This window comes from Hyperolius riggenbachi, chromosome 3 (assembly GCF_040937935.1).
Source record: "Hyperolius riggenbachi isolate aHypRig1 chromosome 3, aHypRig1.pri, whole genome shotgun sequence".
NCBI lineage: Eukaryota > Metazoa > Chordata > Amphibia > Anura > Hyperoliidae > Hyperolius > Hyperolius riggenbachi.
Window position 1 is genome coordinate 182,808,110 of NC_090648.1, and position 23,496 is coordinate 182,831,605.

General features: G+C 42.3%; 2 protein-coding genes across 6 annotated transcripts in view; one reads left to right on the forward strand and one right to left on the reverse strand.

Annotated features, from left to right (window-relative positions):
• The window catches only part of DTWD1 (DTW domain containing 1), a 32,554-nt gene extending 22,424 nt beyond the window's left edge, over positions 1-10,130 (reverse strand). Inside the window, exons 1-2 of one of the 3 annotated variants that reach the window (XM_068275414.1) lie at positions 9,866-10,130; positions 812-1,044 (exon numbers count right to left, since the gene is read on the reverse strand). In XM_068275414.1, the coding sequence (XP_068131515.1) occupies positions 812-1,024 (213 nt within the window). In that variant the 5' untranslated portion in view covers positions 1,025-1,044; positions 9,866-10,130. Of the gene's footprint in view, positions 1-811; positions 1,045-2,063; positions 2,141-9,865 lie in introns of those variants that run through there. The other 2 variants (XM_068275412.1, XM_068275413.1) reach the window with 2 other exon arrangements.
• A 40-nt stretch (positions 10,131-10,170) lies between these two features.
• Positions 10,171-23,496, forward strand: part of FAM227B (family with sequence similarity 227 member B) — a 468,573-nt gene continuing 455,247 nt past the window's right edge. For 2 of the 3 annotated variants that reach the window (XM_068275408.1, XM_068275410.1), the window contains exon 1: positions 10,171-10,383. The gene's annotated coding sequence lies outside the window, so the exon portion shown is untranslated. Of the gene's footprint in view, positions 10,384-15,465; positions 15,529-23,496 lie in introns of all 3 variants that reach the window. The other variant, XM_068275409.1, reaches the window with a different exon arrangement.

A 23,496-nucleotide genomic window follows, 5' to 3' on the forward strand; every position in this document is an offset into this window, starting at 1 on the left:
TTGAGCAGACCTGCCGACCGTCCCCATCCGCAGAAAGTTCAGTAACCTCTAATTGTTTTATTGCGCTAATTACCAAGAGGTAAACCATGCCTTTCATCAGCAAAGAGGGTGAATAATTAGGAGTGTGTTTTCAAAGCCATGCTTTGAAAACACACTCCTAATTATTCACCCTCTTTTCTGATGAAAGGCATGGTTTACCTCTTGGTAATTAGCGCAATAAAACAATTAGAGGTTACTGAACTTTCTGCGGATGGGGACGGTCGGCAGGTCTGCTCAAACAGGCAAATTTAACAACTTTGAATGTAAAATATAAGGTAAAATTAAAGTTTATTTTAATAATGAAACAGATAGTCGGCATACATTTTTCATGTGCTATAGAAATGTCCTGAGTGAAAAAAAGGTGCTCGGTTCACTTTAACACCTTCTGCAGTTCTGGATACTCTCCTACACTTTGTGATTACGAAGCCTATGCCCTCATCAGTAGATGTGGCTCTCTACTGAGGTTCCATTCCCTAAGACAGATAGTGCCGACACTTCTCAAAGTCTTTCTGTGCACTAATATATTAGTCTTGTTTCAAAAATCTCTAATCAAGAGGCACCACCACCAAATGTGAAAGATTACCTGCCCCCTCTGAACAATGGCAACATTGCTCTGAGAAGGATTCTGAGTTATTGTGCAGTCCTGCAGGGGGTCCTGTACCATCCTGAGAGGAGTTTAAACTGTTTGTATGCATTTCACTGCCCCTCTTGTATAGACTGAACTACAAGAGTGTAACATAGTGCAGGAAGCTAAAATAAGTAAGTTACCTACCTTTACAGTTGGGATGTCACCTTTAGGTACAGTTTCTACCGGCACATAGCATGTATAGCAATAGAACATTCTTGAGCTATTACACTTCGGACATTTTGCTCTTCCTTTCTTTTGGGCTATATCAAGCACTTCTTGACATGAGACTTGCAAGTTCTCAAGAAGCTCATTTTGTGATGATGGACACACATTTTTCACATGTTTTTCAGCTGACATTATTCATGTAATGTCTTTCTCTAAAACAAGAAGGCAACATTTATGTTGTAATCACGGTAAAAAAGAACAACTGCAGAATTTGGGCAATGACAGATATACAGTATTTCAAATACGATTCAACATTAGGCATGTCCAAAAATGCTACCAAAAATACAGTAGCTTTGAGAGAGATATGGAGCTCTGGTGCCACTGTGTATATGCATTTCTTATGGCACTGGGTTAAGGTGAGAAGCATTAGCAGCAGTTTTAAAGAGGACCTAGCCACCCATTATACTTTTATGTTTTCTTAAGCCTAATGGTAAAATCCCACTGAATTTGTTGCAATGTGCATGTAGCATATTGCAACAGACTCTGGTCCAGTGGGAACCACATGATCCAGTAATTCAAAATATGAGTAAACACATGGAGCTTGATTCACTAAGACAAATGGCACACCTTATCAAAGTTAACGCACCTTATCAGAGTAGCATAGCGAGCGCTACGAACCCCCAGGGGCTCAGAGCAGGACGAGTGGAGCTTTCGCCATTGCCATAAGTTTGTGGCGCTCGTTATGCTACTCTGATAAGGCGTGTTATCTCTGATAAGGCATGCTATTTGTCTCAGTGAATCAAGCCTATGTAGTCTGGCATTCAATTTGTATGAAATGTGTTCTACGTTGTATATCCATCAGATTTTGTCTATTAGGGCTGAAGTCGGAGGTAGGGGGCCCTTGCAAGATTTAGCCAGAAGGCATCTGTTTGCAAAACAAACAAAAGCTATAAACGTGTTATGATATTCACTATTTTTATTTTAAAGAACAAGGCTATACTGATGTATTTCTGTATGGGCGTATCCAGTGTGATCACTATCGGATTTAAACACTCCTACCAAGATTTTTAAATAACTTAGCAAGTCCGCCAGCAATGTAGTGTGTCTCCATCAGGGGAATTGCAATGGAAGCAGAGGCTTGGAGTAGATGAAAATATTTGAGAGAGCTTTGCAATGGTCAAATAATAGTCATAGAATATCTTATAGGATTTATCTTTGACAATAATATTACCTGATACTTTAGCCAGGCTGCTAAAATGATCGTCCAATCCACTACAGACTCAATAGAAAGGTCAGGACTCCACTTAACTATAGGCAGAGTAGACACAGGTAGAGAGTCATGCCAAATTATGGAATACTTGCATGAAATAAGGCCCTGCCTACGAGAACCCAGAGGTGATTTTATTTCTATAGGAGAGACTGCCTATTGGTCATAGTATTTAATGATAATGGCTACATTGGTTCACTCAAAGCATTCCAGCATGCAGAAATGCTGTAAACAGCTGAATTTACCGAGCACTTAGCAAAGTGTCTATTCATAAAAGCTGTTACCGCATGAAAAGCTACAATTACCGAGCAGTGCGATAAATTACCGCCTTGTGCGGTGATTATGTTAACACGTCACCATATGTCAATTCATAAAGATTAGAGCAAGCGGTGTCAGCACGGAGAATACCGCTTCCTTGGCAGAGCCGATAAGCATGCGGAGAACAGCTAAGCTAATCAGACATACCTCCCAGGCAGCAGCGGCAGTAGCAGTGAGAGCAGAGCAAAAAAGGCATTCCGGAATACCAAGGCTGTGTTTTTTAACCCCTTGGGTACCTGTTTTCAGATTTATTTCACATCACAAAACCTGCATGTGTAACATTTTTTTGAAATTCTTCTAAGCTGTGGCAATTAACCCATTCGCGTTCCGTCGTTTTCACTTGAGAAATGTTCACCTCCCATTCATTAGCCTATAACTTTATCACTACTTATCACAATGAACTGATCTATATCTTGTTTTTTCCGCCACCAATTAGGCTTTCTTTGGGGGGTACATTTTGCTAAGAGCCACTTTACTGTAAATGCATTTTAACAGGAAGAATAAGAAAAAAACTGAAAAAAATCATTATTTCTCAGTTCTCAGCCATTATAGTTTTAAAATAATACATGCCTCCATAATTGAAACTCACGTATTGTATATGCCCATATGTCCCGGTTATTACACCGTTAAAATTATGTCCCTATCACAATGTATGGCGACAATATTTTATTTGGAAATAAAGGTGCATTTTTTCCGTTTTGCATCTATCACTATTTACAAGTTTAAAATAAAAAATATATAGAAATATTTCATCTTTACATTGATATTTAAAAAGTTTAGACCCTTAGGTAAATATTTACATTTTTTTTTTATATTAAACATTTTATTTGGGTATTTTTGGGAGGGTGGGATGTAAAGTATAGTTTTGTAATGTAATTGTGTGTTGTTTTTAATTTTTTTTAATTTTAGTTGTAGTTTTACTTTTTGGCCACAAGATGGCGGCCATGAGTTTGTTTACATGACGTCACTCTAAGCGTAACACACGCTTAGAGTGACGCATCGGGGAGGGAACGGCCAGAAAAAGCACAGCTTCCGAGAGAAGCTGTCGCTTTTTCAGCGGGGGAGAGGAATCAGTGATCGGACACCATAGCCCGATACATTGATTCCGTGGCTACCGAATCCGCGGCCGGGAGTGCGCGTGCACAGGCGCGATCGGCCGCGGTAGCGCGCATGGTTTCTGGACGTAGTTTCTACGTCCAGGAACCAAAATAGGTTAAATAGATTGTTTAGAAAGACTAATAGACAGATTCAGGGCAAACAGAGGCAGTTTAAAAAAAAAATGCACATGTAAAGGGATGCTGGGGCTGCCTCTTCTATAGTAACGCTGTCTCTGGAGGAGAAAATGTATCAACTCGGCAGCTTCTAGTGTTTCCACAAGCCTACCGCCTGCCAAGAACCATCCTAGTTCGGGAAAATACCGCAGTGCTATCGCAACTGTAAACATTTTTATGAATGAGCACACAGAAGTCTAAAATACTGAATGCGGTATTTTCCTGCACAGATTTTTTTTTTACCGCACTGCTTTTATGAATGATAGCCATAGTCTCAAATGGTAAGGTAGCAAAATAATTCCTTGCTGATAAGCAGGTCATCGTTAACTACAATGCCAGTGGCCAAACATTTTTGGTCTTAGTAGCTCACTAGAAAAAGATACTGCCATTGTCAGGGACACTTTTGTGTTTTTAACCAAAATAATAAAAAATGACCAGTTTGGACAAAGAAAGTCTAAAACTTGTACACAGTTTTAGGGCTGGTGCACACCAAAAACCAAATCCGCAGACGCTAGCGGTTTTTGAAGAGGTTTTTCAGAGCGATTCTAGGCATGTTTAGAGAGATTTTCTTGCGCATGTTACTGCGCAGGATCGGCTGTGCAGCACACCAGCGCTGGTGCATTAAGAGAAGCGTGGTCACAATGTGCAGGAGGGTCCCAGGCATCAGCAGAGGACAGCGTGAGAAGCCTCTGGAGGATCCAGAGTCTTCCCTCTCAGATATTTGATTTTTAAAGAAAGGTTGACCTCGGGCTCTCTTTAAAGCCTGAAAAATCTGCCAGCTATTCCAAGATTTTGTTGAATATATGAGGGGCTGATGCAAGTTCAAACAGAAGGGCTATAAATGGAGTTGAAAATGAATGCCCATTCAAACAGATGATTTTTGGTACCTCAGGTAGCCTTTGTAAATGGGCACCATAGTAAGCATTAGCAAAATCTATTAATGTTAAGGAGTCAATTACCCTTTCAGAAGGCGTATGACTGAATAAGTATTTGTCAGTCAACTTAGGTGAAAAAGATTACATGACTGACTACCATGACCTCTTCAAAAGAGACTCAATTTTTCTATTGTATACATCTTTAAGTACACCTGTGTCCTCAAAAGGGATAAAATAATAGTTGGAAATTGCCCTAATTTGGGGCACTTAGCACATTCAGAACCCTCCCATTTGTCTAATGTGAACTTCTACTGAGCTCTCTAAGGGCTCTTTCACATAGGATGCTGAACTATGCCCTTGTCAGGCAGTTTGTATGTATGCCCAAGTCAAGTTTGTACTTCTGCCCAAATTTCTGTCCATGTTTATTTCATGCTTTATTTACCATACAGTCTAAAGTTGGTCCAAGCAATTGTTAGTGATCATTTCAGGTAGCAGTTTAAAGGACACTTAGGCCAGAAACCCACTGGGAGCGCTTTGTAAGCGTGAGTGATTTGAAAAAGCTCTTGGTAATGCAATGCTATGGGGGATTTTTATAAAATCACATCGCTCAAGTGGGATCACACCCATAGCATTACATTAGCTAGAGCTTTTCAAATCACAAAGCGCTCAGAAAAGCTCTCCTAGTGGGTTTCTAGCCTTAAGGTGAAAAACTAATGAAATTGTTACGCTTGGGGATGTAATCTCCACAGTCAGCATACAACACATAAGCTGACGTGAAGAAGGTACACACACCAGCACAAGGGATCAGGATATCCCCAGTTTAGTGGAGGAGAGGACTGACTCCAATAGGAGATTGTGGTGCACAGAGCCGGTGCAGATCTGAACAGCCACAAACACTTTCGTAATAACGTCTCAGCGCAAAGTAGCGCTGAGCGCATAAACCAGGACTGAGGAGATCAGGACAGGTAGACAGAATGAACGCTTGCTAGCTAGCGATTACTTAGCGACAGCAAGCGTCCAAACCCAGACAGACTGGAATGAGGCAGCCAATGCGTTGCGGCGATGGCGTGCCTCACAAAGACAGGACAGGAGAGACAGGAAATAGCAGGATCGAGATAGATGAACGTAACACAGATAAATATACAATAAGTATGTTTTCCTAGCGTATTACAATTACAGCTATCAATGAAACTATTCGTAACGTCTGACTAACATATGTATATATTGGCAATGAACCGATATATGACATAAGCAGGAACTCTGACTAAGACTGAAGTAATACAGGGAACAGGACTCAGAAGGATTCGCTATCTCTTCGCAGAGATGAACGCAATCCACAAACAGGACCAGGAACAGGATTCAGAAGGATTCGTTATCTCTTCGCAGAGATGAACGCAATCCACAAACAGGACCAGGAACAGGATAACTAGCTCAGCACGGGTGTTCACGATACGCGCAAACTACCAAAACGTGCTGGAAAACTGACTAACTGAACACAGGAAATAAACAGTTCGTGTACGTATATATCAGCGACACTGATATATTAACGTAACACGAATACAAGGAAAATAACAAAATGCGCAAGTATGCGTATATATTGGCGATGAACCAATATATGACACAAGACAAGCAAGTAGCAACTTCTAGAACAAGAGCAGAACTAGGAGGACTCGCTGACCCCTTCGCAGGAGTCAGCGCAGTCCACACGGACCAGGAACGAGGTGGGGCACGAGCAGAGTAACAGATAGAGTCTGAAACTATGATAGCCCATGAGGCATTGCAGGAAGCAGTTCTTTATACTGAGGTCATCCAATGGGAGCAGACCTGCAGATTCCCACACAAGTGAATGGTAATTAATCACAGGCTGATAGCAGGAAAAGGCAGACAATGATATGCAGCCTGCAGGAAAGGGACCGCCCCTCCACTGCAGCAGACAATGGGCTCTATTCTCAAAGACTTCCCGCATGCGGTAAAGTACATGCGGGAAGTTTGCACCCAAAATACCGGCAAGTTGGGATTCTCAAAATGTTCCGCATGTTTTTTCCGCATGCGGAAAAAGTGTGATAAAAGTGCGGGATTCATGCGGTAAAATTTCCGCAAAAGTCGGTATTTTCCGCAATAAAAGATCAATTCTCAAAGATGTTCAGGCGCATCATTTCTTCGTTAATTACCGAATTTTTATCACCTACAAGTAGTAGGTGATATATTCCGCATCCCATTGACTTTAATGAAGTGTGGAGGCTTAAGGGCTGTGCTTGGTGGACTTTAACTTTTTTTTTTAAACACTTTTTCATGCGACCTTTTTACCGCATGATTACCGCATGAATAATGCCTGTTTCCGCATCTTTTTTCCCGCATGCGGAAAACATGCGGAAAATATTAGTGAATGTGGAAAAAATGCGGAGTTTACCGCTGGCGGGAATATAGCGGTAACATTTTGCGGAAAATTTGGCTCTTTGAGAATAGAGCCCAATGTTTGTTTACACAAAAGCATATTAAACTGTCATTAACTTCAGAGCGACTGCAGATGGAATCAGCAACTAGTTTAAGTGCAAACCAAACTATGCAAGCAAATGCATGTAATGACATTAGAACTGCTTGGTTTGCAATACCACTGCAGTCGGCAGTAAACGCTGCAGAAGCGATCATAACAGAAATGAACAATTGCATCTATCCTCCTCCTAAAAATGACTTTTTAAGAGATCCCACAGTTTTATTTAAATCTAAATCTACTTTAAGTTTTTTATTGTTTTTGCTCAATGACATTCATTGAAGTATTCCAGAGCTAAAATCTATGAACTATTGACCCTTTTGTATCTCTTTCCTGCTCCCAGAAGCCATTTTCTGCTAGGAAAGTGTTTTATAGTTGTCATTTCTTAGCAGTGAGGGTCACACTGTAGTCTGACCCAGTCTACCTATGCTGGGCACCTACACTTAGCTACCTGTACTGGTAAATCTCTTGGTTGCAGCAAATTTCAAAGTAGCTCGCGAGCCAAAAAAAATGTGGGCCCCCCTGTTTTACTGCTTCCCTTTCCTAAGATACGTATGTGTTTATAAACCCAAGCTTTGGCTCTGGTTCTCTTAACCAGCTGAGCGGTCTGGACGAGCTCAGCTCGTCCAACACCGCCAGCGGCTGCCGCTCAGGCCCTGCTGGGCCGATTTTGATGAAATAAAAAGCAGCACACGCAGCCGGCACTTTGCCAGCCGCGTGTGCTGCCTGATCGCCGCCGCTCTGCGGCGATTCGCCGCGAGCAGCGGCGAAAGAGGGCCCCCCTAGCCGCCTGAGCCCTGCGCAGCCGGAACAAAAAGTTCCGGCCAGCGCTAAGGGCTGGATCGGAGGCGGCTGACGTCACGACGTCGGCTGACGTCGATGACGTCACTCCGCTCGTCGCTATGGCGACGATATAAGCAAAACAAGGAAGGCCGCTCATTGCGGCCTTCCTTGTTTATTCTGGGCGCCGGAGGCGATCGGAAGATCGCCTCCGGAGCGCCCTCTAGTGGGCTTTCATGCAGCCAACTTTCAGTTGGCTGCATGAAATAGTTTTTTTTTTATTTAAAAAAAACCCTCCCGCAGCCACCCTGGCGATTTAATCAGAACGCCAGGGTGGTTAAAGTGGACCTGAACTCTTGCACAGGACAGAAGGAAAACAGAGAGAAATGCACCCTGTATGTATTTAGAGAGTGTACCTTGTCCAATTCCCTCTCATCTGTGAATAATCACAGGTTGTAATTTGATCACTCAGCTGTCAGCTGACTGCAACAGCAGAAGAGCCAATTGGTAAACACAGGATGTTAACTATATGTCTGTTTCTATGAAAGCAGGAAGTAGACACACTGCAGATTTAGTGCAAGACTTTTATGAGCTGTAAGAAAGCAATGGTTTTCTTTAAAGAGGGACCGAGGTGGGCTCAAAAAAAAAAAAAGTAGGCTACCTGATCCACAGGGCTGAGCGGATCAGGTAGATGCAAAAATTGCAACTCCCGTGGGCTGCAATGGCCCACTTACACTTGCGTCACCCCTGGATTATGACTCTTCACTGAGAGACTGTGTTGTCTCTCATTGCGTGCAGGGAGGCTGGGGAGCGGCAGGAGGCGCGGCCAAGGGGAGAGAGCTGCCCCAATGGCAGTTCAGGAAACCATGTAGGAACGCCCCTGGCAGGCGTTTTAAACAGGGAATTCCTCTCCTCTCTGTTTACCTCCGAGTTAGCGACAAATCTTGTCGCTAAACTCAGGGAACTATAGCGGGGGGAGGGGGCAGAGAGCAGCGGTTGGGGGACACAGAGCCATGTCATTAGGCAGAGAACATGGCTCTGTGTCCCATCTACCCCCCCGAAGATCCACCTCGGGTTCTCTTTAAAGGTTATTGTGCGTTTGCATCTTTTAGTGCAGGTCTGCTTTAAAGAAGGATCCCTTTTGCATACATACTGCCAACTATTAATAATACTCTTCAGATCATAAGGTGCTTTTAAAGATCTCAAAAAGCATACAGTTATGTTAAAATGTACCTAAAGGTGCATACACACATGCGACTATAGTCGTTTGAAACGATCGTTCCCCGATCAAACGACGATCGTTTAAAAAAAAAGCAGCCAATGACCATTAAGTCTAACGACAGATGAGCTAGATCGTTAATAACGAACGATCTAGCTTGGGCGGATTTTTTCCAACGACGATCGTTTGCAAAAGTAGTACATCGCCGCTGGAAACGGTTGTTCATACTAGGCCTGACATGCGCATTTTGCTATTTCTCCATGGAACTTTTCATTTTTATGCGGAAGCGCAATAGTTGCTTTACATGATGTAACGTTCGTTCTAACGATTAGATTGTTACACACTTTTAAAAACAAACTTTTCTTAGGTCGTTCTTTGATCAATTAAAAGTTTGTTCGTCGTTCACAACGAACGATCGTTGTCGCATGTGTGTATGTAGCTTTACACTTCGATAGTGATATAAGACCATGTCTATGGAAAATTCTGAGCTCCACTGAGTGACATGATAATCTGTGTAGTACAGTGGGGGATGTCAGTGCTATATAAAATGAAAGTACTGTATTAAATAATACTGTAATACACTTCCTCCTCACAAGAAAAGCCTACAACTTGCGATTATCTTTATGAAAGCTGATGACAGGCTCTGTTGGATGCTGTATTTACATATTGAAAGTATGAAAGAAAAAAGTAAACAAATGTTGCCATTTTCACACAAGCTTTCTATGCGTAAACTAAAAAACTGACCACTGCATTCTCTCCTTTGAAATGTCTTTGTTCGTGTATGACAGACAATAACAACCTGGTGCTCTTACTTGTGATCCAGGTTCTCAAAAGCAGCTAAAAAAATCAACTAAAACATAAGTTCCTCCACAAGTGGACAGTCGGCTAAAGACGGATCAGGATCATGTTAGTGGATTCTCATGCCATGCATTCCTCACTAGTGCACTCCACGTGCAGGAAAACCGCAAAACAACCACTACCGCTGCACTACAGGGTCACGGCGGTGAGACATCAGGAAAAGGCCGAGTGGAGGAGGCGGAGCTTGGCTGCGTCACGTCGCACGTGAACTACCAGACTAGTGATGGGAAGAAGACTGCAGCTGAGCAGCAGTTCTGTGTATGCGTGAGAGGAACGTCAGTGACGTCGTTCAGCAGATGGGTAGAGCGCGCACGCGTTCTACATGACTGTTGCTTGTGCTGCTGAGGCAATGTAGTCCCTCCATGGTAACTGTAAACATGGACACATTTTGACTTAGTGAGCGCGTTCACAGTACTTTCATTTCCTCGGCAGAGAAACGTTCAGCTGCAGCAGTGCGGTGATATTTGCCGAGGTAAGACGTACACTTTGGTTGCAAGACCAGCAAACACCGAAGAGCAAAAGCGGCCCTAGTGTTTTTGTTTTTTACTCATATAAGAACTAAAGTGAAGCAAAAAGAGTCTATAATCTGTCCCATTAACTGTCTCTGAAAATATTATGGTGAAAATAATGTTTAAATATATAAACATGCACATAACAAAGTAGACAAGCGTGAGTTGTTCAACAGTGTATTTTTCATAGAGGACCTAAATTGAGGTTTTTAGATTTAATTTTGCTTTTCCTTTTTTAATTAAATGTGTAATGGAAAACCAGTTTAATACGCTGTCACTATATAAACATAATAATAGTGTGTGCAGTACTTGCAAATAGACCAAAATAATTATTCAAAATGACAGCTACTCACTGCATACTTGTTCAGTAGAGGAAATGTGGAAATCTAGTCCCGTTTCACAGTATCAAATGTGGTCACTTTTGCATTTGTGTTTTTATTTTTTCCCCTTAAAGAGAAACTTCGACCAAGAATTGAACTTTATCCCAATCAGTAGCTGATACCCCCTTTTACATGAGAAATCTGTTCCTTTTCACAAACAGACCATCAGGGGGCGCTGTATGACTAACATTGTGGTGAAACCCCTCCCACAAGAAACTCTGAGGGCCGTGGTACTTCTGGCAGTTTCCTGTCTGTGAACCTTGTTGCATTGGGGGAAATAGCTGTTTACAGCTGTTTCCAACTGCCAAAAAAGCATGCAGCAGATACATCACCTGCCAACAGTAAAAATGTCATCATGTAATAAATGTCAGAATGTAAATCAGGGATTTCAAAGCTTTTACAATGGGCAAACACTGACTAAATAATTTATACATAATTATTGTAAAAATGAAGCACTTTTTTATTACATTATTTGCACTGGAGTTCCTCTTTAAGTCAGTATACATTTAAGCTAGGCTTACACAACAGAATGGGAAAGTTGTGCCCTTGTTATCCATGTGTTGCGTTGCATACAGTCAATGCAAAGTATTCTTCACTATAACGCACGTGTTCGCGGTAACGCATGGCATTCAGCGCATTGAATTCGGTAAGCCGTTAGACTGAACTGCACTGGCATCACTGTGGACATCACATTAGATTTCACATGCAGTGCGCAAAGCCATGTTACAATACGGCTGTCACAGTGCAATGTCTCACTCTGAACTTAGGCTCAAAGTACACCTGAACTGAAAGGGATACAGAGACTACCATATTTACAGTACCAGTTTCCAGACAGTCCTTGTGATGCATACATTTGAAATCGGCGCCGGTATACTTGGGTGCAGGATACAGTCGGTATATGGCACAAGTCCAGGCTGTGTTAATTACTATTCCTCCTCCAGACCGCCATGGATAGTGGGAGAATGATATAATTCGTCTTCCAGCAATTGCTGGAGGTTGAATTATTGTGTTTTTTAAGCAACCTCGGCTCTGTCTTCTGACGGCGCTGACGTTACTCACTGAGCGCTGCTCAGTTGTGATTCCTATTATAGTCTATGGTGGCGCCGGCTGCGCCCAAATCTAGCAGCGCTGAAAAGCACTGCTCCGCTTGTGATATATGTTGCTGCAGTAGTGTCTGAATCACACCACTGAAACAAGTATTCAGCTAATCCAGTCAGACTTCAGTTAGAAAAATCTGATCTCCATGCTAGTTTAGGGCTAAAAGTTTTGGAGGCACATGATGAGCAGGGTAGCTAGGTAATTTGGCTTGTTTAAAAAAAAAATATATATCAGCCTCCATATTCCTTTCAGTTCAGGTGTGCATTAAAGGAAACCAGAGTCGACGCATACTTACCCTCTTATACATAACTGAGGCTTTCTCCAACCCCTATGCGCACGGATCACTCCCACGCCGCCGTCCTCCGCTGCCTGCAGTTTCTGTCAATGGAGAGTGCACTTCCAATTGCGCAGACTGGATGTGACTGGAGGAAGTTACAGGACCCGGTACCCTTGCTGCAGGCAGCGGAGGATGGCGGCATGGGAGCGATCTGTGCACATGGGGCTGGAGGAAGCCCCAGGTATGTATAAAAAGGTAAGTATGCGTCGTCTGTGGTACACTTTAAAAGTACCTAAAGTGACACTGAGGTGCCCAGTTCAACTTATCTGGGGCTTTTTGCATCCCTCTGTAGTAATCCTGGTCCCTAGCTTTTATTCTCCTCTGATCCCATCAGCAGATGTGCTCCTCTGAAAGTCGACTGAGCCACTCATGGGCTACTGCACATGCACGGCCTCCTAGATCGCCCTCTCGTGCCCAGGAGCATTCAGTACATGTACAGTTGCAGTGTTTGCATACTGCGCAAGTGCTGAATAATCCTGGCCACGGAAAACTTAATCCAGCGGCTGCACATGCAGCTTTTGGAGGGGACAGCTACTGAATGAACAGAGCGGAAAGACGGAGGGACCAGGATGACTACAGTGGGTTGAAAGAAGCCATAAGATCAACTGGGCAACTTAGTGTCACTTTAGGCTTCCTTTAAGTTTTCTTATACTCCTTTTCAATGCCTGTAGTGCATGCAGCACTGATTTTAACCCCCAGAGTCCACCTGAAAACCTTTGGTCACAGAGCATTCTGTCATGCTGCTCCTACATTATGGAACTCCTTACCTGAGCAGATCAGGACTGCTCCATCTCTGGATCTGTTTAAATCCAGACTGAAAACCGACCTGTTCATTTTGGCATTTGCAGAAATATAATTTTATCCTCTTTGTTAATACTTCATCCTTCTACCAATTACTGAATCTGAGAGAGCCTAAGCGCTTTGAGTCTTATGAGAGAAAAGCACTCTAGAAATGTTGTTGTTAACAGGACTGTACATAAATCCTTCAACCCTGACAGGGACTCTTCAGTTTATAGTAGGGATGAGTGAAATTCAGTTTTGCAATACTTAACCTGCATTATAGTGGATATGCGCCACAGAAGAGAGGGTTATCTCACTTATAGTGCTGCTAAATTCTGCTCTCCACCTTACCAAGACTTCTGTCTTCACAGCCGGAAGTCATGAAGATAGAGAACCACGTGCAGTGGGAAGATCAGAATCAGAAAGAATTTTAATCGCCAAGCACGACTGGGTCATGCACGGATTTGGGTTTGGCACATTACAATTGCTCAGAGTAGAGATAGGAAGTATAAGTTACAGAACAGGCAAAAACAGGAGTGCAAATCAATAACGCAAAAATAATTTCAAATAAAAACAGTAGTGCACATTTGAAATAACAAATGAATACGGCACAGTTTACAGTGTTACGCTGGATATTTCAATTGGTCCGACAGCTGCAGCTTAGGGGCGGTGTAAGGTGGGATGGCCTAAAAGGAGTTCAAGAGGCTGATAGTAGAGGGGAAAAATGAGTTACTATGCCTCGAAGTTCTGGTGCAGATGGCCCGAAATCTACGGCCTGAAAGGAGCCGCTTGAAAAAGCTGTGACTAGGGTGTGAGGGAGAGGGATCGCCAGCAATCCTCATTGCTCTACAGCGTAGTCTGGAGTTGTGTAGGAGGTCAAATAAGGGGAGAGGTCTTCCGACGATTTTATCTGACGATCTAATGACTCTCTGCAGCTTGTATCTCTCTCTGGTGGAAGAGCCATCATATCAGACTAGGGCCTCGATTCATAGAGCTGTGTGCGGTAAATGTGAAATGCTCTGTAAATCACTGCATTCGGTATGTTAGACTTTGATATGCTAATTCATAAAAATATTCAGAAGTGTGATAGAAGTTCGGTAATTCACCGCTTCAATAGAAGTGCTCTGTGCAGTGAGGGCATTACAGATGTGCATGCTTTGCTGTACTGTTTGTTATACTGCCTCTGCTTGGCTCTGAATCTATCTATTAGTCTCTCTTAACATTTTATTTAATTGCCACAGCTTAAATGAACTTCTAGAAGACGTTACACGTGCCTTACAGTGAAGATAAGTAGCTAGTATAGGGAAATCATCCATCAGGAACAGAAGAGGTTAAACACTGTTGAAATGCTTCAAGGGAAACTTTATTTGTTACCTTCTCTCTGTTCACTACATGGTGGGGTAGAAACATTTGTTTCGCCTGCGAAGCCAGTGCTTCCTATCAGCAGGATCTGAAGCAGACTGGAGCTGTTTCTATTGGCTTCTGCTCCTGTCAGTCATAGCTTATCCCCCTTACTTGTAGCTTTCACACAGTTACAGCTCTCATATCAATCTCATATCGCCAGCCCAGAGCAGCCGGTAATTTTTCGGCTTGTTACCGCATGTTCTAACATTTTATGAATTGACATTTACTGACATTTGTGGAGGTAATTACCGCACAAGTCGGTAATTTACCTCACTTCTCGGTAACTTCAGCTTTTCCTACTGTAAAAGCCTTCATGAATTGACTTTTTCCTAAGTGCTCGGTAAAGTCCGCTGTTTTTAGCATTACCACATGCGGAAATGCTTTATGAATCAAGGCCTGAGATGGATGAACAGAGGACGGACTCAATGGTGTGATGGTGGTGTAAAAGTTCTTCAGCAGCTCTGGGGCCATGGCAAACTTCATCAGATAGTGGAGGAATAATAGTCTTTGCTGGGCTTTCCCCGGGTCGAGACAGTGTTTGCCTTCCAGCTCAGGTCCTTGGAGATTGTAGTGCCCACAAGGTGGTCGATATGGATTGGTGGAGGGATATGTTTCTTGAAGTCTATCAGCTCTACGGTTTTGGATGTATTTAAGACCAGCCTGTACTCTTTACACCACTGGCAGATTCTATCGACCTCTTGACTGTAGGCCTGCTCATCATTGTTTATTACTAGGCGAACGATGGAGGGGTCGTCGGCAAATTTGATGAGCTTGACAGAGTTTGCCTTGGATCTGCAGTTGATCGTGTAGAGTGAGACCAGGACCAGGGACAGGACGCATCCTTGTGAAGTACCCATGTTTGTGACCCTAGGTTGAGAGGTGACATTCCCTAGCTTTACGACTTGAGATCTGTTGGTCAAGCATAGCAGCCCACAAGGTGCATAGCTTAGCAGCAGCATACAGTATATATATGCTAATACATTTTCCTTGTTGATTGAAAACGCAACACACAAGCAATTCACTATTTTTTTTAAATCTATGTACAGTCTGAAGATGCTGTCTGCTTTCGTGAACAAACCAGAGAACTACTGGCTGAGGATGCTGTTAAGGTTTGGGTCTAAAATCTAAAACCAAGCCTATATCATTGTGGCTTTTTTATTTTATTTGCAGACAATTTACAACCATTCAGTACAGTGGTATGGAATAGGGATGAGCAAGAACAGTTTCACGAAAAGCAAAACTGTCCCAGCCTGTAAGGGAGTGCATACAGCAGCTGACAGGGTTAACTCACCTATGTTGCTCTCCATCTTTCCGACACTTTAGCCACTGCAGTGTGACTTACGGACTTGAATGCAAATGTGATGGAAAGATGGAGCAGCGAATTAGCGAGAGGCAGAACACAGCCGAGTTAACCCTCTCAGGTGTGGTGAGCGTCCCCGTACAGGCCGTGACAGTTTTTCTTTTCACCAGAACTGTTCTCGCTCATCTGTAGTATGGAACTCTTGTACCTACTGCTATATTCAAGAGTAATAGTTTTCCCTGAATTTTTTTTTTTTAGATATATATGTTTATATCATGCAGGTCATGTTCATTTACAAGGGATGTTTCAGCCATTGCCGCAGCAACATGTCACTGAGAGGGAGGAGGCTGGGGAAGAGTGTGAGTATGCAGGGCAGCTAGCTTCTGTTTGTGCCACATCTTCCACTTGTTAGGCAGTAAGACCAGGATTACCAGGTTAAAATGTAAATATAGAAAAAAAAATGTATGTATTTTTCCGGCGGGAACTATTTGAAATCATTAGGTCCCTTTCATACTGTGTCCATTGTGTTGCAACGGTCAGTATAATCACAATGCAATCCAATAATCTTCCTATTAGGGCTCTTACATTGGTTAGGTGGGTTCCTACATGCATGCCGTGCATTAACAGGGTAACGCACACGTTTATAGTGGTAGTGAAGCCTACTTTCATTGTATTGTATCTTCACTGTATAGTAGCAACACAGGTCTAACTTGCTGTGTGACTTTTTGGGCATTGTTGCGATGGTATGGCAATGCATCATTCACAGTGCGAAAAAACCATTACTCTTGTACCTAACAATGGGTGCAAGACTTTTCTAATGGGAATTCCATCCAACTTTAACTCTATAATTTAAACAAAAAACAGAAAATGAAAAAAGTTATGCTATGTTCACATTATAAATTGCCAGCGCTATCATAAGCGCTGAGCGATTTATTGAGCTTTTTTAAAAACACTTTTCCCTGTGGTTTGAGCTTAGAAAAGCGCTTTTGTAAGCGCTTTTCTAAGCGCATTTGATGAGTGATTGAGATTTTCACTTCCTGGCGTCAGTCAGAAAGTGAACTCTCTGACCCGGAAAATAATAAATACAATGTATTTATTCTTAAAAGAGCTCGAAAAATCTCTATACAAAGCACTTTTTCAAGCGCTTTGTGATTTCCCTATTCCTTCAATTGAGCCAAAGCACTCAGAAAATGGTACATGTAGCAAGTTTGCGATTTTACTAAAATCGAAACGCTCACATGTCAACACTCTCAGGAAATCATTGCACAAGCGCTTTTAGGGCGATTTCAAATATTGCCAGTGCTTAAAAAAATCTGCAAACGCTCATAGTGTGAACGAGCCCTTATATATATTGTTTTTCATTGAGAGGCTATTAAGTATAAAATCAGGAAAAATCTTATCAGTATTACACTATACACTATCCTAGAAGTTACCAGAAAGTGTTCGATCGTTTTTCTAACTACGTTTTTTACCTTCACTTTTATGAAGGATCATGCCCTGATTCGAGGCAAGTTTATTTACAGCACTTTGGTTGCCTCAAAGAACTAATGTTCCCCTTCACCAATCGCTGACACATAGATCCTGACTTGAACAAATGGCAGACCTAGGTCTGCACCTGCCACAACACTGGATGCATATATGCGTCGAGATTGATTTACTGCAGCTCAAACTGGACACGTGTCCAGTTTGGTTAAATTCTTGTCACCCACAAGTTCAACCAAAAGAGCTGTCATTTGGGAAAAAATAATGTAGAGTGCTGAAAACTTACTTTAACCTCCTTAGTGGTAATCCCAAGTCAGGCTCGAGCCAGAAATCCGCAGCTGAGAGTGGTAACCCAGAGCTGGATCCATTAAAGGTGTGTAATGTGCAGGGCTGCCGCAGATCTATCTAAGGGTATCATGTTTAGGGTCTAAAAGCTTGTGAAAAAATTACCTCGCAGTCAGACACTAAAATCCGGAAATAATCATAATGCCAGGAAAGTTAATTAGAAGATTAAAAAATATCTCCTAGGAAAAAACTTAGAAAAAGAAAAAAAAAAGTGAATTGAATAGGGGTCAGTGACTTACAGCATAACAACAAGATTGATATATTTTCACTAAAGACAGATCTTTGAAAGAGGAACTGATTGTTGTGTGCTTCTGTATGCGATACCTGTTCTCTGACATGCAAATATGTATAGCTGAGGTTTTTTCAATTAAATGCTTCTAAATTTTCATTTGAGTTCATTTAAAATAATGTATTGGACCACTTATACAGTATAACTCCTTTTATTTGATTTCGGCGACTGCTCACAAGGACTGGTTATGATGCATTCTTTGCTTGATTAATGGATTGTAGTGTTTATTTGATGGCCTTTTCTCATTGGAATACTATAATGTTTATGTTCTAGCCATAGAGATGTTTTAATAGAATTGCGACTAGTGAAGTGATCATGAGTAAAAGCTGGTGAAATTGCACATTGTATTTTCCAGTCTGGCAGACTTGGAGGCAGCTCTTTGAACATGGTGTGAGTCAATACGTGTTAGATGTACTCTCCAGAATGAAATGATAGTGGCCTAATCTAATAAATATGTAATTTACTGTGAAGCAGGCTCTATAATGCTGGATAACTTTACCTTGGATAAAGTACAATTAAGCAGGGTGGAGTGCCAATAGTCTTGTGCAATGGATACTCAAACCGATAAATAAAGCAGAAGAAACTCTAATTACAACCAGCTGTGAAATAGCTGAAACCACTGTCAGAAATTGGCCTTTAATTTCTGGTTGGAACTAAGAGAAGTCAGATCTCTTCTTTGTATTGCATAGAATAGGTATTGTGAAGCTTACAGGTAATTTTAACCCTCTGAGATGTAATAGTTATGTTTTGCATTGGTCCTCCATTCTGTGGATTATAACCCACTGTGTTAAAATAATATTTTTTTTCAGGTAAACCGTGCCATTAGAATTATTTTTGTTTTGGTGTTGATAATAAAAGGTCTGTTTTATAACAGACCTTTGGTGTTTTGTGTTATTATGTTGGGTGTATTTTTATAGGATACTAAAAAGTAATTTTGTCTCTTACAGTGCTTTTAGTATCTATTCTGAATCACTGCTTGGAAAAACATAGAAAGTCACAACGTTGGCATGCAGATGTGAAATGCAGATTATGGGAAATAATTAAGAGTTAGAAGACATAATTTGTTGCAATGTTCAGAATATTGCTCAACAGTAAAGTTTCCCTTAAAAAAATTACTATTATGGCCTCAATTCACTAAGTTTTAACAAACACTTTATTAAACGTTTGATAATTTACCTCATTAGTAAAATCTAATGTTGAATTCACTAAGGTGTTATAGATTTATTGAAAGTTTTATCGATAAATCTATAACACCTTAGTGAATTCAAAATGAGAATTTACCCATGGGGTAAATTATTGAACATTTGATAAAGTGTTTGATAAAGCTTAGTAAACTGAGGCCTATAACTGCTATTTAGCTCTATGCTCACTGTTTCACGGATCATGCATTTTGGCCATGTATTTAAAAGAGAACTCAGGGTTAGCCTCTATTGATATGCTAACTAGGTGGGTCAGAATATATTTGCTTGTGGCCAGCAGTCCATAAATGAGCAGTTCAGCCATCCATGGAAAAGAGGCTTCGCTGCAGTGGCCAGCTTTTGTACTGTCCGAAGCAATACAAAGCTATGCTCACATAGTGCCTTTTGCCTGTGGCATCCCCGTACTCCCACCCATATTGAGGCTGGTTTCACACTGGGGATTGGCAGCAGCAGTGCGGCCCAGGGGTCCAATTGCACTGCTAAAAACAGGCTTTAGGGGATTACCACGTTAGTACGCGGTAATCCCCGTCTGGCAGCCAGCCAGCCAAGCACTTCTGTCGTATTGTGCCACACCACGTCAGTATGAAAGGCCCCATAGCCTTTCATTACCCTGCAGTGGGGTGCAGTAAAAATATCGTACAGCCCCAGTGTGAAAGGGCCCTGAATGAGCAAAGAAGGGGAAAGTGCAATCAATATTTGATCAATAATTTGATTGTAATATTGATCATAAATCAATAAATACTCTTTTTTAGTGAATATTCTGTATAGTGATGCCATACTGAGCTGCAACAATGGCATCTCATCTGACCATTTCCTGTAGACGTTGGCCATGGTTTGACAATCATTTAGATATAAATCTGCCTTCTTAAATGAAACCGGAGGTGAACATAAACTGATGAGATAAACCATTGTATCTCTCCTCCTATTCCTGAAAATAACCTTTTTTTAAATGTATTTTTATTTTTAGAATGCCATTTATTTTCTAATGCTGAAGAAGTAGGTTTAGGCGTCGTTTCCACTTGTGCGTTGCCAATCGCGTTTTCAGCAACTCACAGTAATGCGATCTACAGGGGCATAGACTGCACTGACCTAAATAGACTCCATCCATGTGTTGCGATTCATGGTGGCATTGAATCGCGTGATTGCATGCATTTCTGTGAATTAGCGGTGCAATTCCACTCATAAATTATGATCGTAACCTCAACCTGCGTTCCCCACAGCGCATACGCGGAAACAAGGTTTTACTGTTGTATTGTTTCTTATGAATGATAGTCTTTCACACTGTCTTAGTGTCGCAGGGCTAAATATATGAACTCTTGACTTGTTTTTATCTACCCCCTGCATTCAGAAGCTGTTCACTGCCAGGCAAAAGTTTTATGGCTGTAATTCCTTATCAGTGAGGGTTACACTATAGTCCGACTAAGCCCCAACTAAAGTGAAACTGTCACTTACATAATGTTTTACTTTTTTAGGCAGCAAATTGGAAAAGTAACACATCCTAGCAGGGCTGCCATCAAAAATTTTTGGACCCCTCACACATCATCAGGCCTGCCCCCCCTCCCTGGGCCCACCCACTGGTTGCTGTGTCTGCCCACAAGCCACCCCACCCCCGTTTCCGTGCGCGAAGTGCACTGCGGCGAAAAATGTGCATGGCACCGACACTGAAGAAAGCGGCATGCACAGCCTGATGCGGCAAAAAGAGGGCTTGACCATGGCATGTTGTGGGTGGAGCCAAATACTAGCAAAATACAGGTAGTCCCCAGTTAACAAATGAGATGGGGACTTGTAGGTCCGTTCTTATCCTTTATCCATTGTCTTTTGTACCCCTCTTTTCTTCCTGTGCCTCTTGTCCCCCTCTGTCTCACCTCAGTTTGTGCCTCTTTTGAGTCCCTCTTTGTGACCTCATGTTTCTGTCTCATCTCTTTTCTCCCTGTGCCTCTTTTATCCCCCCCATGTTATCTCTTGTCCCCTTCTGTCTCAGCTCGTCCCCCGGCCCTAGCCAGGTATAGGTGCCCCCAGTATAGGTATCCAGGCATAGGTGGTTCCAGCCCCAGTATAGGTAGCCAGGTACAGGTGGTGCCCTCAGTATAGGTAGCTAGGTATAGGTGGTGGCCCAGTATAGGTAGCCTGTAGCCAGATATAGGTGGTGCCCCAGTATAGAAAGTCCGCTGTAGCGGGCTCACTCATCTGCTCCCTACGTTCAAGTGCTGATGTCACTCTTCTCTCAGTGCTTGAATGTGGTGGGCTGGTTAGTAGGCCTGAACGATTTATCGATTTTGTATCGAAATCCCGATCACGGAAACGACGATTCCGTGATCGCCCAAAAAAAAAAAAGGATTTTTGCCCATTTGGCAAAAAAAAATTAACCGCCAGGGAGGTATATATATATATATATATATATATATATATATATATATATATATATATATATATATATATATATATATATATATATATATATATATATATATATATATATATATAGTTTAAACTATAACTACTCAATGATCGTAGCACCAGTTTTTCTCAGTTTTTTTTTATACTGTCCCTGTCAGTCAAGAGTTTGGCCAGTTATGAAGCCTTTAGGCTTAGGATTAATCACAGCTCCACCCCCAGCCTCCTTTGCACAGAGGAGATCTGGATGAGGCACATTGAAGAAAATTGTGAACTGAATCGTAATCGCTGACAGAAATCGTGCAATTCAATCTTTTCCCAAAATCGTTCAGGCCTACTGGTTAGTGAGCCACAGGCCCGCAGCCAGCACATGCGGCCCTTTCAACACTTTGGGGGGCCCAGGGCCCCCAGAAGCCCTGGGCAGTGTCAGTTGTCCCCCCTGATGGCTGCCCTGCATCCTAGTTATTTGTATGTAGTAGGGGTGCTACAGTGAAAACTATACCTTGAAAAAAACAAAGACAAAGGGAGCCCAAATGTGTAGTACATTAGTATGGGCTAAGGTACAGGTACTGTTGAGAAGAATACTCAGAAAATAGGGTTATGATTCACGGCAGCCAACCAATAAGGCAGGTGAAGAAAACAACTGTCTCCACTCAGGTAACCAGGTCTCTCAATGTGCGGGCGCAAAAGAAAAAGAAAATCACTAAGCTGGCATAAAACTGTGGTGGCGAGATAGTGTAATGGTTAAGGGCTCTGCCTCTGACACAGGAGACCTGGGTTCAAATCTCGACTCTGCCTGTTCAGTAAGCCAGCACCTATTCAGTAAGGAGTTCTTTGGGCGAGACTCCCTAACACTGCTACTGCCTATAGAGCGCGTCCTAGTGGCTGCCTCGCAAGCGCTTTGAGTCTGACAGGAGAAAGGCGCTATACAAATACTGCAATTATAAATTATTATCGTCCTCCACTGGAAGTAGAAGATACATTGGGGGAAAAAGGCGCCCAGAAAAAATAAAGTGTATTAAAAACAATATTATAATAAAAAAGGAGATGGCTTACCTCAAGGATGGCACAATAATATAGTGTATGAACACAAAACTTTATCGCTCTATGGCAAATAGCGCAAATACAATTTCACATTCATACACTATATTATTGTGTTATCCTTGAGGTAAGCCACCTCCCTTTTTAACTCTGAGTGCCTTTTCCCCTATTGTAGTTACTTGCCGGCATTATACATACACCTCTAACTTATCATATCACGTCACCTTGAGTACACTTTAAAACAGAAGGTATTTGTAGTTATTTAGTCCTATGTGGGCAAAAGGAAACTCTCATGATGCCACACTGAGAACCTCAGCAAACTGTCCCATTGCTGATCGGATATCAGCAATGTGGCTCAGCATGCAATACAATTGGATCCCTTGTGAGACAGTCCGGGGCTGTGGCTGAACAAGACGTACAGCTAGCTTCCGGGCTGGCGACGTGTTCTGTTACTATGAAGTGAGGAGAAGGGCTGATGGAGTGGCATAGAGCAAGCGCGTACGTTTTGCAGCATCGCTGCATCAGCCGAGAAATTGAAGTTACCATTATTTTACTATCTACTACTCTAAACCTAACCCTTAATGTAAATGAAATGAATGAAAAAAAAATGTTTTACATATCTGGGGCTTGCTCCAGTCCAATGCAGACTGCTTGGTCCCTTGCCGTTTAGCTCCCCCTCCTGGATCCTCCTCAATTCTGTTTGGTAATCCTGTCAGTTGTGCGTACTATGTATGCCCAGCCATGTGTGTGTGTGGGGTCCCGCTCCCATTACCGGGAGCATTCTGTACCTGCACAGTCCTACTGCACTGGCACAGAACACTCCTAGTCACGGCAGCACGATGGGGGAGCGCGCGTGGCCGGATTGCGCATGCATCTTGTCCTATTACCTGAAGTCAATGTTGTTGGGGAGAATTTTCCTTTTTCCCTGCAAAGTACTCTGTATCCTGGCCAATAATGTGTATGGCTGAATAAGCGTTTATTTGCTTTCTTTAACCACTTGAGGACCTAGGGCTTTCTACCCCTTAAG